Raw genomic sequence first — 23,491 nt, forward strand, 5'->3', positions numbered from 1 at the left:
TATCCAGTCCAGGCCATGATTACCTGATTTAGAAATCATTATTTTTAAGATACTGACTATTAATAATCCCGCAAATGTAACGTAATTGAGTACAAACTATTACCCTAGGCTTTCAAAAAAACGACACAGACCGCCCGATTCAAATATCACGCCATAGGCGTACGACCAGCTGATACCAGAGCGAAAGACACAGACTAGCATTTTGTGTTTCCTTCATCCTCCATTTTTATGCTTGCGAATAATCCTTGTGTTGATGCTCAAGTAAAAATATCGACAACATGCAGAACAAGGTCATAGGGCGCAATACACCCGACGAGGAACCCATAAGAGACTCGTTGAGTTCTGAAACTCGAAATCTGCGACCCTGGAAGCCCCAGAAACAACAGTGGCTGATTTTTGGCTGTCTAGCCCTCCTATCTTTTGTTATATCTCTCGACACGACAATCATCACCCCGGCTATACCGGTACGTACGGCGCGGTTGAGTATAGGCACTGCGAAATTAACTTCTGGGCACTGAACCAGGTCCTGGAAACTTCCTTAGGCGGTGACACCGTCCAAGCATTCTGGGCTGGTACCTCATATCTCCTGGCGAGTGCGGTCTGCCAACCTTTCATTGTTGACTTGTCAGACATCTTCGGCCGCAGGTTGATCCTGACCCTAGTAGTGGCGCTATTTACACTCGGAACCATTCTCTGCTCTGTAGCTCACTCCTTTGCCCTTCTCCTCACGGGACGCTCTCTACAAGGAGTCGGAGGTGGGGGTATAATGGCGGGATGTCTTGTCATCACGACCGATATCGTTCCTTTGCGACAGCGGCCCACATACTATGCCATTGTCCAGATGGCCTGGGCCATCGGCACTATCGTTGGACCCTTGATTGGTGGAGTTATTGCGCAGAATATCATATGGCGATGGATTTTCTACATCAATCTTCCATTCTGTGCAATTGGCCTCTTGTTGGTTCCTTTGACAGTGCGGCTCACTGCGGAACGGCCGAGTGTCTTGGAACGCCTGGCTCTGGTTGACTGGATTGGGGGTTTTCTATTTATCTCAAGTCTTTGTGCTTTCTTAGTTGGTATCACCTGGGGAGGGAACCAGTTTCCATGGTCCAGTTGGAGGACTTTTGTCCCAATCATTGTCGGCTTTGTGGGTCTAATCGGCGCAGGTCTTTGGGAAACTTTTGGTGCAAAACGGTCTTTTATACCCATGACTCTATTCGTCAGTATCTCATCAGTCATTGCATATATTTGTGCATGCATCCAAGGAGCATTAGTAAGTGGCTTGCCATTTGTGTTTATTTCATCATCGCTAAAGTCGTCAGATGCTCGGCTGTCTCTATTTCATCCCTCTGTTCATGCAGATAACCAAAGGCATGGATGCGATTCAAAGTGGATTGGCATTGATAATTATTCTGGGCATATTACTGCCAAGCAGTGTCATCTCAGGGTTACTTTTTACTCGATTAGGTTGCTATCGATGGGCAATCTGGTCCGGCTGGGCTCTGGTGGCCTTGGCGATCGGTCTGATGGCGCTGATTGACCAATATATGCCCGCCCGCCACTGGGCATTCATCTTCCTCACTCTGGGCATTGGCAATGGCTTCGTGTTGACATCGTTAAATTTTGCCATCCAGGCCCACACCGCCGATAGCCACGACGGCACAGCCGCAGGAATGTACACATTCTTCCGGTCGCTAGGCATGTGCATTGGAGTGGCAGTAGCCGGCACATTTTTCCAAAATAGGCTGCGGACTCATCTGGTTCAGCGACTTTTGCCTGGAAGTGTGGCAAATTCGGCACCTGAGTTCGCTCTCAGGCTGCGGCAATCGGGCTGGGACCCTACTGAGAAGGAGAGCTATATTATCGCATTTACACATGCATTCAAGAATCTGTGGTTGTTCTTTATGGCCATGGCTATTCTTGCGCTTGTTCTATCGCTGCTTATTCAACATGCCACGCTTGACCGAGAGCTACACTCTGACCATACCCTGGTTGACCGTCCTTCTGAAGCGGACATTGTGAAGGAAGCGCCTTAGAATAGAACTATATCGTTAATGGCAGGTTAAATGCTCAAATATAGTCATTTATAGAGGCTAAAATTAAATGTATGTATATAAAACAATAAGTAAAATAAAGAAGTCGAAGAAAAAAGGTTAAAAATATGAAGTTATTGATATTGACATGTCAGAAGAACGTGACCACCTCAATTGATCAATTTTATTCAAATGAGGCGCTAAATATGTCAACTAGTACATGTATGCCAATAATAGTATCATCTGAAAACTGTCCAGATCTACATCAATTAGTCATTGTCAGGTGCCAATCTTCCCCCGAAAAAACTAAACATCATTATATATATCCCTTACTTACACTATCAACCAGATATGGTTGAGCTGAAGAAGCCTTAAGTAACTCCAATGTCATTAGAACAAGCTACAAGCTTAACAATAACAATAATCACCAATTTAATCTATCTAATAACAAGACCAGCCAAGACTATAAAGACAATAACCGCATACTCTATTTTATAGATTATAGTAGCCATTAAAGTATCAAAAATAGCAGTTACCATGCTTACAATAATAAATTATTATTTAAGATATCTAATAACTCTAAAAAGGACTAAAAATAAGCTTTTTATAACTAGAGCCACACCTATAGTGCTAAATAATAATCTAATAGTATGTCGGACTTTTTACGCGTTAGAACAAATTGAGTTTAGTGCCAAAATTCGATTGGATTAAGATACAAGCCTGAGTTGCAAAGAACTCATCTATCTAGACGTATTTATATGCGAATTTATACTAATATTTATTATTAAAAATAAGATATTAAAAATTGAATAAAATCACTTTTTAATATAACATTTTAATACTATTAATTATAATTTTAGATATTTCTAATTCTTTTTTAATATGCTTAGTATTAAATATTCTAATATATTCTTCTAGAAATAATTTATTTTTTAAAGCTATTATTTCTATAGTAAATACTCTACTTTAATTAATCTAAGATATTTTATAAAGGCTTTATATTATAAATATATTAAAATTTTTATAAATCTATCTACTAATATATTTTTAATATTTATCTAGACAATATCAATTTAATATACTTATATCTCTTATCTTAACTAATAATTATAAATATTAATATAGCGTAGCTTTATTATAAATTAAAATTCCTTATTGTTAACTAATCTTATTATTTAAAAATTATCACATTTTATAATAAATAAGTATTTAGAATTATAATTAATTAATTTAAAAAATAATTTCTATACTATAAATTATTTTCTAGCTTTAAATAAAGCTAATAATTTTATTTTAATTATTAAGGTTATAACTGTTTTCTATTTATTAATCTTTTAATCGATTAAATTATTATACAATTTATAAAGATAGCTTTCAGAGCTTTTCTAATTAAGAGTATTAATAAATATTATATTAAATATATATATAAAAATCTTAATATCTCTAAATATTAATATAAAATATTTAATTATATAATCTTTTATTATATATAAATAATTAATAATTTAATAAATCTTATCTAAATAATCTAAAGTAAGATTTTAAAGAAATTTAATAAATTTATTTACTATCTTTATAATGTCTAATTTTATTATAACTAAGATATAAAGAATTAATTCAATATATCATTAATATATATATATTTACTAAGCTGATAATTTTTTAGTATATTTAATTAATTTTTTTAATAAAGATATAAATATTCATTTCTTTAGATTAATTAAATATTAACTAGTAATCTTATTAATATAAAAACTTTATATAAACTAGATTTTCTAAAGCTTTTTATCTCAAATAATTCTAATATCTAAAAACCATTCAAATTTAGACATTTTATATACATTATAAATATATATAAATAAATCATAAAATCATTAAAATTTATCCTAATTACTGTTTAGATATAAAGCAATAATATCATCAATAAAAAATATTAAAATTATATTTTATTAGATAAATAAACATTTATCTTTATTCACTTATATAAATCTATATTTAATAAATATATTTATAAACTCTTTCTATTATAATCTAGATATTTTTTTTAAACTATAAAATATATATTTTAATAAAAATATTTTCTTTTAAATATATAGCCTTTAAAGCATTTTAAATAAACTATTTTATTAAGTAAACTATTTATAAAGATATTAACTATATTATATTACTATATTTTTAAATTAAATACTATAACAAATACTATTATAGTTCTAAAACTATGTATTATAAATATTGCTATTCTTATATCTGCTATTATTAAGTATTATAAATTTTTTTTAATATATAATTATATTTTGAATTTATTAAAATAACTATATTAAATAAGTTTATATTTGAATACTTATTTTATTAATAATTATTGAATTTTAAGATTAATAAAGATATTAATAATTTCTTAAATACTTATTTTTTTTAATTCTTAATATTTAATATTTATAACCTTTTAGAATCTATCTTTCATAAAATATTAAAGTATTTCCTTCTATATTTATAGCTTTGAAAGCAATTTATTAATATAAAGCTTATTCTTTTAGAATATAAAGATTAAGAATAAAACTATTATAATTATTTTATATTAAAATTTTAAATTGATAAAATTTAAATAATTTTTATATTTTTAATTGATTAGCTGATTTATTTTCTTAATATAGTATAACTTCCTTCTATTATATAGTTCTTTAATAATATTATTTTAAGATAGCTATAGATTAATATTTTATAGAGTAATTTATCTTACTTTTATTAAAGCTTATATATAGATTATAATAATTCTTATAATAGTATTTATAAATTATTTAAAATATTTATTATTAAATTATTTTAATTCTTATTAATAATATCAAAATTAATTAAAATTATTAAAAGTGGTATTCCTAGTAATATTTTATATATAGCCAATATTTCACTAATTTAATTAGATAACAGTAAGTGAATCTTAATTTAAAGTTAATTATCTATCTTATTAATATCACTTTCTAAATATTTTACTATTTTATTAACTTTGCAATTAATATTCAAATTATTATTATTTTTAACTATTTAAAATGCTTTAATATTAATTTTTAAAGATAGAAGAGTAAAAGCTTAATTAATTATTTTAAATTATAAATTATTCAACTTCTAAATATTAAAATTCAAATCTTTTTAATTGTTATCTTTATTATTAATTTAGCTATTTTAAATATTATTTTTAATATCAATTAAATTGAATACTTTTTGTTTAATATCTATAAATTCAAGATTCTTAATATCAATAATAATATATATTATAGGAATTCCTTCTCTAATAATTTTACTAATAAATAGTTTTTAAGATTATATCTTCTAGTCTTATTAAATTGATAGTCTTTTATCCTAATAATCTTCTTATTAATTAGAATCTAAATATACTAAATATTATAAGATTAATATCTAATTAGATAATTAATTTATATATATAATATTATTTTATATATTTTTAAAATATTATTAATTTTGATATATATTTTTGCACTAAATTTGAACAGATTGCTAATATATGGTTTCTAAGGCTTTTCCTATTCAGATTTTATATAGACAATTTTATATAATATTTTCTAATTTAATCACTTTATTAATATTCAATTCATTATAAAAACCATTACTTTTATAGCTTTTAATCATAAATTAAGCAGTAATTTACTCTTAATAAGTAGAGATTTTATATATATTATTATTACTCTCTTAAAGTATTCTAAAATACTATTTTATTTAGATATATAAGGAATAGTCTATATATACTTAATAAATATATTTTTATAGAAATTTTTAAAATCATTATTAATTACATACTTTTCATCTAGGCTGTCATTTGGTTCGGTTCGGACCGAACCAAAATCGATCTGAAACCCGAATGGTCCGGTTCTGATTCTATATACAGTGAACTGATATAGTTCAATTCACTAAGTCTAGGACCATATAATTTTTTAAAGTTTATTTAGATCTAATTCAGTTTAGATTTTTAGTTTAATTTTATCTGAATATCTGAATATTAATAGATTTTTATTAATAATATTAATATATTTAAGATTAACTCTAATCCTTTATAATTATTATTAATTATATAATCATTTCTAAAACAGTTTTTTATAAATTAAATTCTTATTTTTTGAATTAAAACTTTATTTTAGATATTTTTATAAATATTATAATGAATTTTTAATATTTAAATTATAATCTAAGAATTATCTAGATAGTAATAATACTTTTTTTATATATATTTTTTTAAATTATGTTATATAGCGTATTTAATAAAAAAAATATATATATATTTTTATATCTATTTTATAATATTCATTATTATCTATTTATTTTTTAATATATGTTAATAATTAGATAGAAAATTATAATTTAAATAATTAATTATAATTTTTATATTATTTATCTATCTAATTCATTAATATTTAGAGAGATTTTAATATATTTTTAAGAATAAAAGCTAACTATAGTTAAAAATTCTTTAATATAGTTTAATTATCTGAATAAAAATCGGATTAGATTTGAATCAATCTAATTATAATTAGTAATTTTTTTTAATATGATTTGATTTCAATTCGAAAAGTTAGAATTATTCAGTTTTTAATTCTGGTTCCAATATTAAAGACCAAACTGAACTGACCCACTTTTGGGTTTGGTTCAGAAACTCAGGACCAGAACCGAACCAAATGACAGCCTATTTTCAGCTATTATATCTTTAATTTTAATAATTCTAAGAGTTTTTTAAAGCTTAATAAATTTAGAAATATTATTATAAATATAACTATCAGTTTTAATATTATATATAAAGCTTTTCTTTATATCAGTATCTATTATGATATTTATTAAGATATTATATAATATTACTATATAAATAAATTAATTATTAGTATAATTCAAAGTAATTATTTTATTCATTAATTTATTATTACTATTTAAATTACTATTTAAATTATTATTATCTTATCTTAACTTCTTTTTAATCTTAATTTTTTAATAAAACTTCTTAAGTTTTAAAAATTTATTAAAAAATATTTTTATATATTTTTTTATTTTTAGATTTTCTTTTTAATTCTTCTTTCTCACTTAAAGATTCAGATATAAATAATATTAAAATTTAAATTTATAATTCTTTCTATAAATATATTTTTTATTATTAGATTTTAATTTATTTTTATAATTATAGTTCTAATCTGATAAATTTTAAATATTTAGAATATTATTATCATTTTAATCTTATAATATCTTATATAATATTAATACTCTAGATATTTAAAGTTTGATTTATTAAGTATATATTTTAAAGATTAATATTAAATACTTCAAATTTAGTAATTTATATCTATTATCTTTAATAATATACTATATATATTTATTATTCTAAATAAAATAGAATTTTAATATTAGATTCTTTATTGATTATATAAAGTTAATCTTATAATATTTATTCTAAATATTCAATATCTTTATCTTTATATACTTATTATATATTAATTCTTATTTTTTAATCTATTCTTTAGCATTACTATTATTTCTTAAAGATTTATAAATTCAATAATATCTTTCTATTAATATAATATTATTTTACTGACTTATTATAGTAAAGTTTTCTTTTAATATTTTTAATTAATCTTTAATTTTAATAATATTTTAAATATAGATATAATTCTTTTAATTAATATTTTATATTAAAGTCTTTTAAATAATATATATTTCTATATCTTATTTATAATATTTTTATTTAATCTCTTTATTTATATCTTTTTTAGTTAATGTAAAGTCTAAAATATTTAAAAATATTAGTATAATAGATAATAGTTTATTAATATTTAAATATTAATTATTTAATTATTCTAATTAGCTTATTTACTTAAAATGATAAAAGCTTTAGAAATATTATTAAATACTATTTTAAATAGCTTTAATTTGTTTAGATTCAGTAGAAATTAATAAATTATATTTAAAGTTATTTAATAAAGGTAGTAAAAGTAATATAATTTAAAAAATAGTTTTAATAATCAATATTTATATTAATCTAGATTTATAACTATTAGACTTTTTATATATTAAAATAAATTAAGATATAAATCTAAATTATAAAGAATTTATCTATCTAAATATATTTATATGCGAATTTATACTAATATTTGTCATCAGGGGTAAGGTATTGAAAATTGAGTAATATCACTTTTTGGCATGGCGTTTTGGCACTACTGATCGTAATTTTGGGTGTTTCTAATCCTTTCCCAATGTGCTTAGCGCCAAATATTCCGACATAGTAATATTATTTATTATAAAAAGAGTATTAATCTATATTAGCTATAATATATTAAAAACTAAATAGACCATCTAACTAATAGATTTAATAATGATATAAGCTTAGAGATTTCAGATTTTAAAAAGTTTAATAGATAATAAAAACTATTTAAATAATATATAGATTTTATATAAAGTAAATTCAATTAAGATAAATATACCTAGAATTAAGAATATATTTATTTATTTAAGTTTTATAGCCTTACCCAGCTAAAAGCTATAAAGATTACATATCTGTAACAGGGATAGACCCAGGGAGTATGTTCAAGCCTAATCCGGCAGGAACGAGAGGCTCAGGGATACCCCAAGATCAATTATGATATATCACAATTGATATTATAAGACCTTAAGCATAATATCAGTATCCTTTATCTCACTATATATACCTTTATTTAGTTAGATTAAATATCAATAATCTAAGATAAAAACTCAGACATATAGACTTAATTTCTTATTTTAAAAAAAAAACTAAATAATATCTTTTATATAATTTTTAATATAACTTTTAATATAAATCTACTCAGCTTAAATTAGTCTTCAGCTCAAAGTCTTTCTTAATTATATAATCTAAACCAATAACTTTCTCTCTAATAGCTAGGGTGGCCGTGGGACGGGAATGTGGGATCTCGGGGCCTGAAAAAATATCTATATAGAAAACTGAAAAGGAAAAATATTTCTCACTAAGCAATGAGAAGAGTAAAAAAAATAGAAAATTTTAAATAAAAAAATTTAAAAAAGTAAAAAATTTTAAAATAAAAAATAAATTAAATAAATTTTTTTATTATATTTTAGAAATATAATCTTAAATATTATATATTAGAAATATAATCTTAAATATTATATATATAATTAATTTATTTTTTATATAATAATATATTTTATAACTAATACTAAATATTTATTTAATAAAAATACTAGTTAATTCTATAATAAAAAAATTTTTAATTATTTAAACTACTATAAGATATTTATATTCAATTTATTTTTATTAAATTAAAAAATTCATTATTAATTTATATAGAATATAATAGATTAAATTATTTAGATAGATCTTAAACTTACTAATAGAATTATTAGACTGTCATTTGGTTCAGTTCTGGTCCTGAGTTTCTGAACCAAACCTAAAAATAGATTGATTTGATTTAATCTTTAATATTAAAACTAAAATCAAAAATTAAATAGTTTTAACTCTTTAAATTAAAACTAAACTATACTAGAAAAGAATTACTAATTATAGTTAAATTAATCTAAGTTTAATCTAATTTTTATTTAGATAATTGAACTATATTAAAGAATTTTTAATTATAATTAAATTTTATTTTTAAAAATATATTAAAATCTCTCTAAATTTTAATGAATTTAATAGATAAATAATATAAAAATTAGAATTAATTATTTGATCATAATTTTCTATTTAATTATTAAAATATATTTAAAAAATAAATAAATAATAATGAATATTATAAAATCAGTATAGAAATATATATATATTTTCTCTAATAAATAGATTAACTATATAATATAATCTAAAAAATATAAATAAAAAATAGAAAAGATATTATTATTATTTAAATAATTCTTAAATTATAATTTAAATATTAAGAATTTATTATAATATTTATAAAAATATTTAAAATAAAGTCCTAATTCAAAAAATAAAAATTTAATTTATAAAAAGTTATTTTAGAAATAATTATATAATTAATAATAATTATAAAAAATTTAGAATTAATCTTAAATATATTAGTATTATTAATAGAAATCTATTAATATTTAGATATTTAGATAAAATTAAACTAAAAATCTAAATTAAATTAGATCTAAATAGATTTTTAAAAACTATATGATTCTAGATTTATTAAATTAAATCATATCAATTCACTGTATATAGGACCAGAACTGGACCATTCGGATTTCAGATCGGTTTTGGTTCGGTCCGAACCGAACCAAATGACAGCCTACTCCCTCTATAATTTGTTAGTAAAAATGGATTGACGTCAAGCCCTTGAAAATTTTGTCAAGCCTGACAAAAATTTGTGTCATGTCAGAGACCCACCCTGACATGACCATTCCCTAGCTTGAGGCAACCAAGGTGCCAATCCGGCCGTTACACCTATTAGGCTTGCCTAATAGCCTTATTGTATACGGAGTTACAGCTTGCTTTAAGTACCATCAAGTATGTTAAGGGTTTGGTAGAATTTTGAAATTAAACTCTCGCGCAAGGATTAGATGGCGCGATACGCTGATGGCTAACCCTGACCTTACGCCCTTGCAGGTGCCGCATTACAATGAGGAGCCACGAAATGCTTCGCGTTGACTAGAACATCGCCATCCAACCCACGGGATGTTCTTAAGGGACCGACTACGCAAGGGAGTTATTAATTCTTTTACTGTGCATCAGAACGCACAGACTCGTCATTTAGGGTTACGGATAGGTTTCCTTCACCAGTCAAGAGAGTGAAACAGATAGAAACAAATACCATTTGAATATCCTAAGTTCCCACGAAGACCTCCCGCCTTCCCCAAATCCCCCAAAACACCGGAAAACGAGAGATTTCAATATAGCTCTTCAAAGTCACCTACACAATGACAATCGATTCATCACCTCCCAGCCTTGCCCCCTACGAAGTCCTCAGCCAGGCCTTCCACTTTACAACCGAAGACCAAGAATTATGGTGGCACTACACCGCACCGGTATTCGTCAAAAGCATGAACGACGCAAACTATACCCTCCATGCGCAATACAAACAGCTGGCGTTTTTCTACCGGTGCGTCCTACCCTACCTGGGTGTATTCCCGGGCGGCAGAAGCAAAACCGGAAAGCAGCCCTACAAGAGTGGGCTTAGTCCCTACGGTTTCCCCTTTGAGTTCAGCCTGAACCTGCCAGAGTTGACGGTTCGATACTCATATGAGCCGATTGGGCCTCGTGCGGGTACAGTGGATGACCCTTTTAATGTCGAGAAAATGTGGGACGTTGTTGGAGATCTTGTCAGCTTTGACGAGAGGATTGACACAACGTGGCTCCGCGAGCTGGCTGATTTGCTGCTTCTGTCGAAAGACGAGGCGAACGCTCTCACGTCGCGCCCGGACTTTACCCCCGGTGGACCGGCCCGTGGACAGTATCAGTTTGCGGTTGATATGAAGGGCGACCGACCCATGTTAAAGGGGTATATCTTCACCGCGATGAAGTCACTTGCGACTGGTATTTCCGCTGACAAGCTCATCTGCAATGCCATCCGCACTGTGGATCGGAGGGGCCAGATCGCTACTCCACTGGCCGAGATGGAGAGATACATCGCAGTCCGCGCAGCGGAACCGCAATCAACCTTTATCACCGCATACCTAGGCTGTGATATGCTCGACCCGGCACAGGCCAGACTCAAAGTCTACGGACTGGATAGTAAAGTGACATTCGAGCGACTCGTCGATCTGTGGACGCTGGGAGGACGTATCCCCAACGACGCCATGACCCAGACCGGACTCCAGGCGCTGCGAGAGCTCTGGGACCTCCTGCAAATTCCGCCCGGCATTCGCGATATGAAGATCGACCACCTGAAGCTCGGGGAGCCGCCCAAGGTTCTACTGCCCTTTATTGTCAACTATACCCTTTTGCAGAGCTCTCCACAGCCAGAACCACAGGTTTATCTTGTGCCATTTGGTATGCCGGATGCACATATTGCTGATGCGCTTACGAGGTTTTTCGAGAAAATGGGGTGGGATCAGGTTGCAGAGACTTATAAGGAGAATCTTTTTGGGTATTAGTGAGTACTTTTCCTGATAGGGGGCATGGATGGCTAGTCTAAGCTAATGTGGTATATAGCCCGAACCAGGATTTCAGTAAGACGACGCATGTCCAAGAAGCTGTTTCGTTCTCGTATAAGAAGGGGAAGCCATATCTTAGCGTGTATATTTCTCATTTCTAAGAGAAGAGTTTTTTGACTTGCCGTAGATTTCGAAGGCGAGATAAGTCAATGAACTAGTTTATGACAGTCTTCCTATCAGCTTGAATGACGATACATTAAATTATTTTTTTACCTGCCCAACACATTCCATCCTCATCCCAATCTTCACTCCCCACCCCGAGTGGCACAATAAACAACCCCTTTGGGTCCCACCTCCGCTTAATCTCCCTCAGACGTTCGTACTTCCCCCCCCAAAACCACTCCTGCGAGTCCTCCAGATGAGGATCCGCTTCATTCAAGTACACTGCGACTGGCATCGGTTCAAACGACTGCAGAATAGGCGCCTCCACTCTTGTAAGGCGGTCTTGAACCTGTTTCTGTTCGTGCAATGATGGGCCGAAGAGACGATTACCCACGAGTAGTAACGCAGCATCTCGCCAGCCATAGTGAAGCGCGCTGTCCACGTGCTTGTTCCGATTTACCTGCCCGCCCAGGGTGTTCACCACCCAGACGTCACTCGGGTTTAGTTCGATGGCGGCCAGTCGCTCGATTATCTGCACCGGACCTTCTGGCTTGTGATACAGCTCGTTGGGGATGAGGACGTTCTCTTGATGATATCCCATTCCGCCAAAGTACAGTCCCTGCGGGATGGCCAGGTACGAGGTCAGTTTCCCGTACGCCGTCGCGTTGAATTCAGCCTCGATACCACGCAGCTCCAGCGAAGTAAGCAGCGGCGCGAAGGCCTTCTCAATGACTCTCACATCCTCAACAAAATGGGAGAACATGCTGAGCTTCACGTACGGCTCCCCTGTCGGCGTGCGGCCAAAGTAGTACTGTGCGGAACTCCCGCAGACGGCCAGCTCTCGGGCTTTTTCGATGACTTCCTGGCCGGCGGCCCAGTAGTCTTCGTCGCGGGTGGTTGTTAAGAAGGTTAGGGAAGAGACTACGGACGGGTGGTCTTCGAACACGCGCATTGTGACGCTCACGACTACGCCGAATGTACCGCCACCACCGCCGCGAAGGGCCCAGAAGAGGTCGGGGTTTTGGTGATTGTTGGCAGTTACTAGAGTGCCCTATTATTCTCAGGTTAGTAGTGGTACATCAGGGCAATCTGAATAGATTATTTAGCGAGCATACGTCCGCTGTGACAACCTTGAACTGCAGGACCAGGTCAGCCGAGAGACCCCTCAGTGGCGCCAAAACGGTCGACACACCCCCTCCCTGAATAAATCCACCGGCAATACCAACAGTCCCGCACTCACCACCGACAACGGTATACCCATGCTCCGCGGCAGCCGCGTACAAATCCTTGCCCAGTACGCCAGCAGCAAAGGTAACAGCCGGACCCTCCGCTCCCACACTCTCCCCACCCTCCACAGTTGACGGCACAAAGTCATCGCTAAACTGAATATCCTTTAACCCCTGCGTGAGAATCTGGAACGAATCGACAGCACTTGAGCGCCCGATGGCATCATGCCCCGTGTTCTTGATAACAAGACGCAGATTTTTCGCGGATGCGAAGCGGACGGCTTCCTGGATGTCGTGGGCTGACTGTGCGACTAGAGAGTATAGTGGCATCCGGCCCTGGTGACATGATTGTGTGCGATCGCTGCCTGGTCCGATGTAGCACGTTTCATTGCGGGCGAGGGAGGCTTCCCACCCGTAGTCTTGGAGGGCACCTTGTCATCCGATTCGCCTCAGTATGATGGATCAATGGATCAAGTATCGGTGACATGGTAATGGGTAGGGTAGAGGGGAAGGGAAGGCCGGGCGTACCTGGTTGTGCTGCTCTCCATTCACCACTCGGCGACATGGCTTCTACATGCTCGCACGCGGCTTTATCGTATGCGGGCTCGTGGCACACGTATCCGATCGGACGGACGCTGACGAGTCGGCCGTTAACCGAGCTGTTTAGGGCGTGCCACTCCTCCGGGAACGGCCAGCAGGGGTCGATTGGGCGACATCGGCAGTGGACGCCAGCGAACGGTTTGGTGGAGTCTTGGGGCTGGCCGAGCGTGTGGCCGAATAAGACCGCCGATAATACACCTATGAACCGCATTTTGAGTGGTGTATATCGGGTAATGGTTACCGCTGCGACGCGGAGGATGTAGTATTATAACCCTATCACATGGGAAAGGGCATCTAAGAACTAGGCAATCAGAGGCAATCCCGTTTCTCCTGTCCCATGCGTAAGAGATTCATTACCATTGATTCGGATAGCATCGTATCCTCTCGCACACCTAGACCGCCTGTTCCTCTCACCCTCGCAAGGATTGTGTGGGCACTGAGAAAATGTGGATAGCCATTCCCAAGGGCAATTTCATGCATCACGGAAATTCCGGCAGCAGAGATACTCTAACCCCTACCGTTCATCATCCTAAGTAGTAAAGACGAGGTCATAATTCGTTTGCATAATGTTGCAGTTCCTGTCATCTCCCTTGATTTCCAGCACAACATCCAGCTTTCAAGCATTTCCTTGCATAGGGCTTGATACCTTTTCTTCACATGTGACCCAGCAACGCCGCTCAGAGGCTAGCTCACGTCCACGTCGTACGAGGCGCATATATCAATAATGAGTTTTGGAATTGTATTCCCGGTGTAGAATGGCACGGGAGAGTTTTGTGGCCTCGCATAGCATTCCAACTCTCCATATTCTTTCTTCACCGAGGTAGGTATTAGACTCGCACCTGCATGGAGCCCTTGCGTCACTGCAAGATACAATCATTCTGGACCCCTTGCGTCACTGCAAGATGCTATCATTTTCCTTGCCTGATATGACGCTAATATTCCAGATTATTAGCGGTCACTACGAAGTCGGTTTCACCGAGTAATTTCAACTACTTCTAGACCATTGTTAAGTTTGGGCGATCCTAAAAGGGTACTTACCGATTTGATTGGTTCGACGGGTAGGTAGTTGGGGAGGCGGTTCAGACCTCCTGCGTCGAAATTCTGGCCTCCGGGAATTCATGTCTATTTCAGCCGCAGGATCACCTAGCAAGGCTTTCGCAGGAGACCCGCTGTGTCGGGTCCACAAGGGTAGGCCCGAGGAGCCCCGCAAAAGGCCCACTCAGATTTATTCTTGTGTTGGATATGCCTATCATTACTGGGCATGACATATGCCCATTTGCATTTTTTCCTTGGTCTGGAAGTAGCATGATGCTGATAGCCCTTCATCAGATACTACTCTATGGTATCACCATGGTGCCAAAGGAATCCAAGGATGTCAACACGTCACACGGTACGTGCTTGAAGAGCACCCGCGGATGCGACAGCTGAAATTGTAAACAGGTTGAGCGCGGGAATCATTCCATTCGGTAGGTGACGCGTAAGGGCGATACGATACCAGAATCGTTAAACTGCTGAGCAGGAATTATCAAGCTAGAGTATAAATTGCTTGTTCATGATGTTGCGTTCGAGAACAATAGTACCCCTCCCGGTCTTGGTATCAGCAAACCAGCCGTCCGCAATGGATTTGGAAGGAATTACCGAATGGCCTCAGCACACAGCAGGCACCTTCGAGATCAAGCTTCCTGCACGGATACATATAACAGAAGAATCGGTTCCTTCCTCCGTCGCGTCGCTAGCTTTTACTCCGTCACCCGACAACTCACCCATCTACACACCGCCCAATCCCGACAGTCACGATCCTTCCTTGGAAGCCGCGCAAGATCACAATCACCCCTTAAAAGCCAGCACCAAAATTCCGGAGTTCTGGAACGTATGCGTCCACGATGTCATTTAGCGGAGATGCCAGGAAGCTCCCGACGCCCCGGCTGTAGTTGCCTGGGACGGATCTTTCACCTATGGGGAGCTCGATAAGCTATCTACTCGACTATCGTTTCTCCTAATCCTACTCAGTGTGAAACCCGAATCATTTGTCCCAATTTCCATGGACAAGTCACAGTGGACGACAGTTGCCATCCTTGGTGTCCTTAAGGCCGGAGCGGCTTTTACTCTGCTGGACCTGTCACACCCGCTCCCCAGGTTGCGAGCGTCCTGCGAAGACCTGGAGGCCACCATCATTCTCACGTGCGCTGCTCAAGTTTAGCGCTGCAGCCAAATAGCGAACGCGGTCGTCGTCGAACGTCTTTGTGAAGCGTGGTACCCCAGTCCTCTGACGGCTCAGCCGCTAACGACATCTGTCTCCCCGGCTAACGCCTTATTATGCGTCCTTCACCTCGGGTTCAACAGGAAAGCCCAAGGGGGTGGTGATTGAACACCGGGCCTACGCTTCCGGAGCCAGAGAACACTTGAAAGTATTCCAGATTGATCACACATCTCGAGTCTTGCAATTTTCTTCCTACGCGTTTGATGTCAGCATTATGGAGACACTGAGCACACTGATGGCGGGCGGCTGCCTGTGCGTGCTGAAAGAGACCGAACGGACAGATCCCGCATTGTTCATCGAGGCTTTGAATAAGTTCAACGTCAGCCACGCCATGTCGACCCCCTCCTTCTCGAGGACCATGCCGTGGCGCGAGGCAAGATACATCCGCACCTTGATCCTCGGCGGAGAAGCAATGCATCCTACGGAAGCGGCATTCTACGCTGAATGCGGGATTAGACTTGTAAATGCATACGGCACTGCAGAGTGCTCGGTGAACGCCACGACGGAACCCGAGGTCAAGCCTGGAGCGAATGCCAACTGTTTCAGTCAGCATACAGGCGCCGTGGTCTGGTTGGTCAACCCAGATGATGCAGAGCGCCTAGTAGCCCCTGGGACGGAGGGGGAGCTGTTATTAGAAGGACCCATTGTTGGGCGGGGATACTTGAATAATAAGAAAGCCACCGCGACGGCGTTTATAGACCCGCCGACATGGTTGCAGAGGCTTCGTGTTGGGCAGTATCAACATCGACTGTACCGGACAGGAGACCTAGCAGTCCAAGACAGCGTCACTGGATCTCTAGCCCTCCTCGGCCGCAAAGAGGGGCAGGTGAAAATCCGAGGACAGCGGGTGGAGCTGGCTGGCATTGAACAGCACATTCGAGAGACCCTGCCCACGGCCGCGGAAGTGATTGTCGGAGAAGGTGACCACCGAATGCGACAATCGTGACAGGCTAGTGGCATTTATTCAACTTGACATGATGAAGACAGGTCCAGCTAGTGATTCCCCCTCCTTATTCCCGCCCCCTGACTCTGCCTCAATCCAGAGGTTTGCCGCGGTCCAGACCCGGCTTCAAGAACAACTCCCAACCTACATGATCCCTAGTATATTCATCCGCGTCGCTTGTATCCCCAGGACTACTTCTGGCAAGGTAAACCACTCCATTCTGCGGTCGACCGCCGCTAGTCTTTCAAGAACCGACCTACAAGCATTCGCAAGCTCACCCACACACAGTCGGCAACCCGCCACGCCAATTGGACTCAAGCTATAGAAGCTGTATGTAGACACGCTCGGGCTTCCATTGACGGGGATTGGAATGAATGACACTTTTGTGCAACTAGGTGGAGACTCTATTCTGGCGGTACGCCTTGTAGGAGCCGCGCGGCAGGCTGGTCTTATCCTTGATATTCGCGACGTGCTGGGGACGAAACGGTTAGAGCAGCAAGCGCAGGACGCAACAACCAAAGCATCCAGTGTCTGTCTCAGCCGATCCCCTGTCTATGCACCTTTCACACTGTTAGGTACCAGAAACAGCAACGAGGTGTTGCGTCTCGCCCAGGAGTAGTGCGGTGCTTCTTCTGCGGATATTGAAGACGTCTACCCGTGTACGCCGTTGCAGGAAGGAATGTTTGCTATATCAATGACGCATCCCGGAATGTACAGGCACCAGATTGTGTTCCAAGTTCCAGCATCTACTAGCATAATCCGATTCAGGTCAGCGTGGGAAGCCACGGTGCAAACCTGCCCTATCCTCCGCACGCGCATTATCCAGACCCCGCAGGGCCTTTTGCAGGTGGTGATTAGAGAGAATTTGACGTGGCAAGAAGAAACTTCTGAATTACCAATTCTCCCAGGCTCACCTTTAATGCGCTGTTCCTTCGTTGATGGCAAACTGACGCTGACAATCCATCACGCGATCTGGGACGCTTGGACAATGGAGCTGATCCACAACCACCTGGAGCTCGCCTTTCAGGGTCGGTCGGTGAGAACGTGTCAGCCCTTTCACTCCTTCATAGGGTATTTGCAGGAAACCGACGACAATGCTCTAGATACCTTCTGGCGCGACGAGCTGGCTGGCCTTGAAGCTGCTGTCTTCCCAAGCCTGCCGTCAGTTCAGTATCGACCTTCACCTACGGCGACGCTCCGGCACATCGTGAAGGACATGAAAATGACGGCTCGCCGCCATACGACCGCAACATATATCCACCTGGCCTGGTCAATGTTGGTAGCACAGTACACGGACTCGGTCGAAGCTGCCTACGGTCTCACCGTCAATTGCCGGAGTGCTCCCCTGGACACCATCGCGGAGGTGGCCGGACCAACCATTGCTACAGTGCCCATGATAGTAGCGGTTAGCTCGGATGATACTGTCACAGAATTGCTAGAGCAGATCCATTCACGCACGATTAGAATGATCCCGCATGTACAGACTGGCCTGCAGCGAATCGCCAAAGCTAGCGCCGACGCCGCGAGGGCCTGCCGCTTCCAGAGCCACCTCAACATTCAAGCTGCGACACCCGACCGGGCCCAACGGTTGTTCCCCGTCACCTTCGGGACCCCGGGTAGAGGAATGGATCTGACACGATTCGCGAACTACGCGCTCAACCTTCTTCTGCAGTTGGCCAAGGATGGCAGCACGGTCTCTGTTGACGTGGCGTATGACCCGCAGATCCTCAGCGCCGGGCAGGTTGAGAGGATGATGCAACAGTGGGAGCACATTCTACATAAAATCACCCGTCAACCCACGGCAAAGGTTGGGGAGATTGATCTGCTAAGTCCACGAGACAGGGAGGACCTACAGGGTTGGAACACCATCATGCCACCAGCAGACCGTCGGTGCCTCCCGGACCTCTTACTGGCTCAGGGAGCGAGTCAACCACATCAACTGGCGGTCTCTGCCTGGGACGGTGATTTTACGTACAGGCAGCTGGTGGTCTTAACATCCGCTCTGGCACGGCGGCTCAAGGCCTCGTTCGCCGTCGGACCCGGATTGTTTGTGTCCATTTGCATGGAGAAGAGCCGGTGGACAATAGTTGCCATTATTGCTGTCCTCCGTACTGGGGCAACCTGCGTGATGCTGGATTCCAAAGTCCCGAGGCAACGTATGCAGGAAATAATCTCAAGTGTATCCACGCGCATCGTGGTCAACGATCCGGCGACAGCTCCCCTGACAGAGGGGCTGACCGAGCGCGAGCTCTGCATGTCAGTACAATTCACGAAACACTTGGAGAAAGACCCGCACAAGCGTCGCGTCCACTCTCACCCTGACATGCACTCAAACCCCGATGATCTGGCCTTCGTCATTTTCACATCTGGCAGTACAGGAAAGCCTAAGGGAGTCGCAATGCCACATTCAACCTTAAGCAGCAGTATTCGCTACAATGGCTCCGCGATGAAAGTTAATGCGAGCACTCGCGCCCTACACCTCTCCTCTTACGCCTTCGATGTCAGTATCTATGAGATCTTCACAACGCTGGCCGCTGGAGGTTGTATCTGTGTGCCGTCAGAGTTCGAGCGATTGAACGAGCTGGCGGAGTCTATTCAAAAGTATGCCGTCAACTGGTCCTTTATGACTCCGTCGACGGCGCAAACTATCGATCCAGCTGAGGTGCCTAGTCTCACGACCCTTGTGTTGGGCGGCGAAGCAGTCATGCAGGAGCACGTTGACCACTGGTATCGTTCTTTGTCCAGTGCAATTCGGTCCCTCGTGAACGGTTACGGCCCCGCAGAGGCCACAATCTGCGCAGTAGGTCCCATTCAGAAGAACCATTGGAAGCCCGGGGTGATAGGGCACGTGGTAGGTGGCGTAGGCTGGATTACGAACCCTTCTGACCCTGCGCAGCTGATGTCAATCGGGGCCGTCGGGGAGCTGCTTCTTGAAGGACCTTTCCTCGCTCAGGGCTATTTGAATCAACCTGATGTCACCGCGGCCACATTTATAGACCCGCCGTCATGGCGCCTCCGCCTGCCTTTCCCGCGCAGCACCCGGGGGAAGATCCAACTCTATCGCACGGGCGACCTTGTGTAGTACCAGGAAAATGGCTCGATTCGGTATATCGGGCGTCGAGATACACAGGTTAAGATACACGGCCAGCGTGTCGATCTGGCTGGCGTGGAGGCGCAGGTCAGACTCGGGTTACCCGGTTGTGCGGACAGCCTGAAGGTTGTCGCCGAGGCTATTCAGCTACCGTTGGCCAATGATACAGCATCCACCCTGCTGGTAGCCTTTATTCAGCGCGTAGAGACCCCGGTACGAGGAGGGGGACGCCTCCTATTCCCCATAGACGCGGACTTCCAACACGCTATATCCCGCACGCAAACCTACCTCCAGTTCGTCTTGCCACTATACATGGTGCCTTCTGTTTTTGTACCACTCAGCCGCATCCCAAGCACGGTTACAGGCAAGGTCGACCGCCGCGCGCTGCGAGATGCTATTCTTGCTCTATCGTTGCAGGATCTGCAGCAATACCGGTCTAACAACGACCGCCGGACGAGTACCTCGACCTCGGTCCTCAGTGTGGCCGAGCAACGTCTTCAGACGATCTGGACGGATCTCCTCGGCGTCCCGTGTGGGACAATCGGGTCCGAGGATACGTTCATCGCTCACGGCGGCGATTCAGTTTTGGCCATGCGGATGATTTCCCGGGTGCGACGAGAGGGTTTTGCGTTCACCATCGCTGATGTGCTTAATAACGGGACATTGGCCCGTTTAGCCCAGAAAACGGCTACTTCTGCCCAGGAGAAGGCTCCTTTGCCTCTCTCGCCCGGAGTTATTAAGACTTGCCAACAAAGGGTGGGCCTCCCCCGCCCTGCCTCGGATGCTCAGGCATTTTTCATCCAGAGGTACCCCTGGACACATTGGCAGTTTAACATCGATGGTAAAGTAGATGTCAAACGATTGCGGAAGGCATGTGCGCATCTTATCGCTGCTCACAGCATCCTTCGAACCAGGTTTGTGCCTGGTGAAGCGTCGGGAACGAGACCGCTTCAAATCGTGATGCAGAGACTCCACACCCCGTTGCACACAGTCAGCACCGACCATGACCTCGAAAGCTACAGCAGGTCCCTTTCTCAAGACGAGCAGGATGTCGATGTCACTGCGGCCGACCCACCCACGCGGTTTACTTTGGTCTCCAACAAGTTCGAGGCAGCGCATGTTTTAATTGCTCGACTGTCGCATGCCTAATACGATGGTATCTGTGTGCCAAAGATTTTTGCGGATCTCCAGGCTCTCTATAATGGAGCCCACACCATTACCTCGACGGATTTCGAGCGATTCCTCGATGAGCGTAGCCTACACGAGAATAATCAGCGCGCACGACATTTCTGGCGTGACTACCTCGCCGGCTCATCACCTCGCTACATCCTCTCTCCAAATGCGCTATCATTATTCCTATCGTCCCCCGCAAGCTCTCCCCAGTCCCTTCCGTCTGTAATCTCAGCCTCCAACAGCATCCAGTATACCAACCTCCCTGCCGGACTAACACTCGCAATGGTGATCAAAGCATCCGTATCTCTCGTTCTCGCACGCCGAACTGGTCAAAGAGACGTCCTTGTTGGTCAGATCGTGAATGGGCGCAGCTTGCCAGTGGCCGGTATTGATGAGATCGTCGGGCCCTGTGTCAACTGTATTCCCTTTCGCGCAACTATCCGTCCGAATATGACGGTTTGTGAATACCTACGCCATATCCAAGACCAACATAATGGCAGCATGGACTACGAGGGAGTCGAACTCTCAACAATCATCCGCGATTGTGCACGGCATCTTCTCGATGAAAATATGAATCTAACAACAAAGTCGAAAGCATCAAAAGACACGCATTTCGAGTTTGGTATCATCCTCCAACACCAGAATATCGACATGGACCTGGGCTTGAATCTTGCTGGCGCGCGGTATAAGTCGTTTACTTCGTCCGGCTCGCTGCGTCCAGGTTCTGAAGTATGGATCTGCTCCACGCCGCGGACGTCGGCAGTCGAGGTACAGGTTATCGGCTCAAGCAGGATCCTGAACAAGGAAATCGCGAAGAGTTTGGTTGATGAGATTTCAGCCATGACAAGAATTCTTCTCAGGAACACGGATATAGACATCGATATCTACCGGGTGGCCTTCTGTGACATAGAGTGAGTAATTGGCAAGTGTTTGGCCCGCTGGTATATAATGCGTGGACATAATGATTAATGAAGTAGATTGCCATTAAAAGCTTTAATTAATATTCTTTATCTCCGAGTGTCTTATTTCGTATTGAAGGGGAATGGAGTGGTGTCTGCAATAATAAGCAAGCGAGGGGAAGCCTGGAAATGACCTCTATAAGGCGCAAACAAATGCTAATAATAATTCATAACAATAATGACTAACTCTCTGCTCAAATATCTGCTCACTGCTCGCACGCATATCATCTCATGTGTCTGCGCAACGGCAGGCCGCTACAGTGCAATATATGTAACCCTAAGCAATATATGTTGGATTTAGCGTGGTAATTTTTTACTCAAAGCTTTCAATTGAAAATCATTGGAAAGTGTTGCAAATTCTTGTGTTTTTCTCCTTTTTTCGTAATTGACAAACTTGCACCTAATTTACTAAAGAGGATGTCCTCAGTTTTGAAGATTTCAAACCCCGCAATTTTACATGCGTTTTCATCTAATTGGTCAAATTTCCGCCTAGTCGAAGTCGACTTGGCGACGAATCGGAGCATTCCAAATATGCACCCATACTAATCTAACTACAGTATCTTATTTACACTGCTAGCCTAGCGCAGAGTATGAAGATCATTCCGTACCCCGGCACTGCCAGGCGCAGCGTATACATCAAGATCTCATCTTCTATTTCATGGGCCTCCTTGCGCATCATCTATTTTATAGTTCCTAGTTAAATTTCAGGGTGGGTCTACGCAAAGTAAAAATCCTCTTGAAATTTTATGCTTGGAGCCTTCTTGACTTAAGATATTGTTCTGGCTGTTCCTTCATCCATAGGGCATATATATACCTCGGTAGGCTCGGGGTGCGCGCGGTACTTCCGGTCCTATAAAAAAACAAGCGATCACAAGGAAGAAGAAGATCTCAAGGGTCATTTGAACTGGATAGGCCAAAGGTGTAGTGGCATGCCTGCATATATATATATCTTCATGCTGTGCGAGCAGCTACG

General features: G+C 39.3%; 4 protein-coding genes across 4 annotated transcripts; 3 read left to right on the top strand and 1 right to left on the bottom strand.

Annotated features, from left to right (window-relative positions):
• Positions 1-278: 278 nt before the first annotated feature.
• On the top strand, positions 279-2,036 carry BGW36DRAFT_309856 (major facilitator superfamily domain-containing protein; the record flags this gene model as incomplete). The annotated part of the gene is made up of 3 exons (XM_046212444.1): positions 279-464; positions 524-1,273; positions 1,323-2,036. 3 exons carry the CDS (start codon positions 279-281, stop codon positions 2,034-2,036), a joined length of 1,650 nt encoding a protein of 549 aa, XP_046065125.1.
• An 8,677-nt stretch (positions 2,037-10,713) lies between these two features.
• BGW36DRAFT_442977 (tryptophan dimethylallyltransferase) lies at positions 10,714-12,313 on the top strand. Its single transcript, XM_046221595.1, has 2 exons — positions 10,714-12,103; positions 12,163-12,313. The coding sequence occupies exons 1-2, from the start codon at positions 10,929-10,931 to the stop codon at positions 12,263-12,265; spliced, it is 1,278 nt and encodes a 425-aa protein (XP_046065126.1). The 5' UTR covers positions 10,714-10,928; the 3' UTR covers positions 12,266-12,313.
• Positions 12,314-12,360: 47 nt separating this feature from the next.
• BGW36DRAFT_434214 (oxidoreductase) lies at positions 12,361-14,303 on the bottom strand (the record flags this gene model as incomplete). The annotated part of the gene is made up of 3 exons (XM_046221387.1): positions 12,361-13,317; positions 13,382-13,923; positions 14,021-14,303. The coding sequence occupies 3 exons, from the start codon at positions 14,301-14,303 to the stop codon at positions 12,361-12,363; spliced, it is 1,782 nt and encodes a 593-aa protein (XP_046065127.1).
• Positions 14,304-15,710: 1,407 nt separating this feature from the next.
• Positions 15,711-22,481, top strand: BGW36DRAFT_442986 (non-ribosomal peptide synthetase; the record flags this gene model as incomplete). Its single annotated transcript, XM_046221596.1, has 10 exons — positions 15,711-15,882; positions 15,934-15,977; positions 15,999-16,273; positions 16,301-16,412; positions 16,441-17,272; positions 17,307-17,582; positions 17,634-17,890; positions 17,915-20,371; positions 20,426-21,505; positions 21,560-22,481. 10 exons carry the CDS (start codon positions 15,711-15,713, stop codon positions 22,472-22,474), a joined length of 6,420 nt encoding a protein of 2,139 aa, XP_046065128.1. The 3' UTR covers positions 22,475-22,481.
• Positions 22,482-23,491: the final 1,010 nt, after the last annotated feature.

The sequence above is a fragment of the Talaromyces proteolyticus genome (genome assembly GCF_021365285.1).
Source record: "Talaromyces proteolyticus strain PMI_201 chromosome Unknown BGW36scaffold_19, whole genome shotgun sequence".
Classification (NCBI taxonomy): domain Eukaryota; kingdom Fungi; phylum Ascomycota; class Eurotiomycetes; order Eurotiales; family Trichocomaceae; genus Talaromyces; species Talaromyces proteolyticus.

Excerpts from the sequence above, each read along its gene's own strand:
- BGW36DRAFT_442977 (XM_046221595.1), top strand. The coding sequence starts at position 10,929 with ATGACAATCGATTCATCACCTCCCAGCCTTGCCCCCTACGAAGTCCTC. Across the intron at positions 12,104-12,162 it reads GAGAATCTTTTTGGGTATTA|CCCGAACCAGGATTTCAGTA; the intron begins GTGAGTACTTTT and ends TGTGGTATATAG.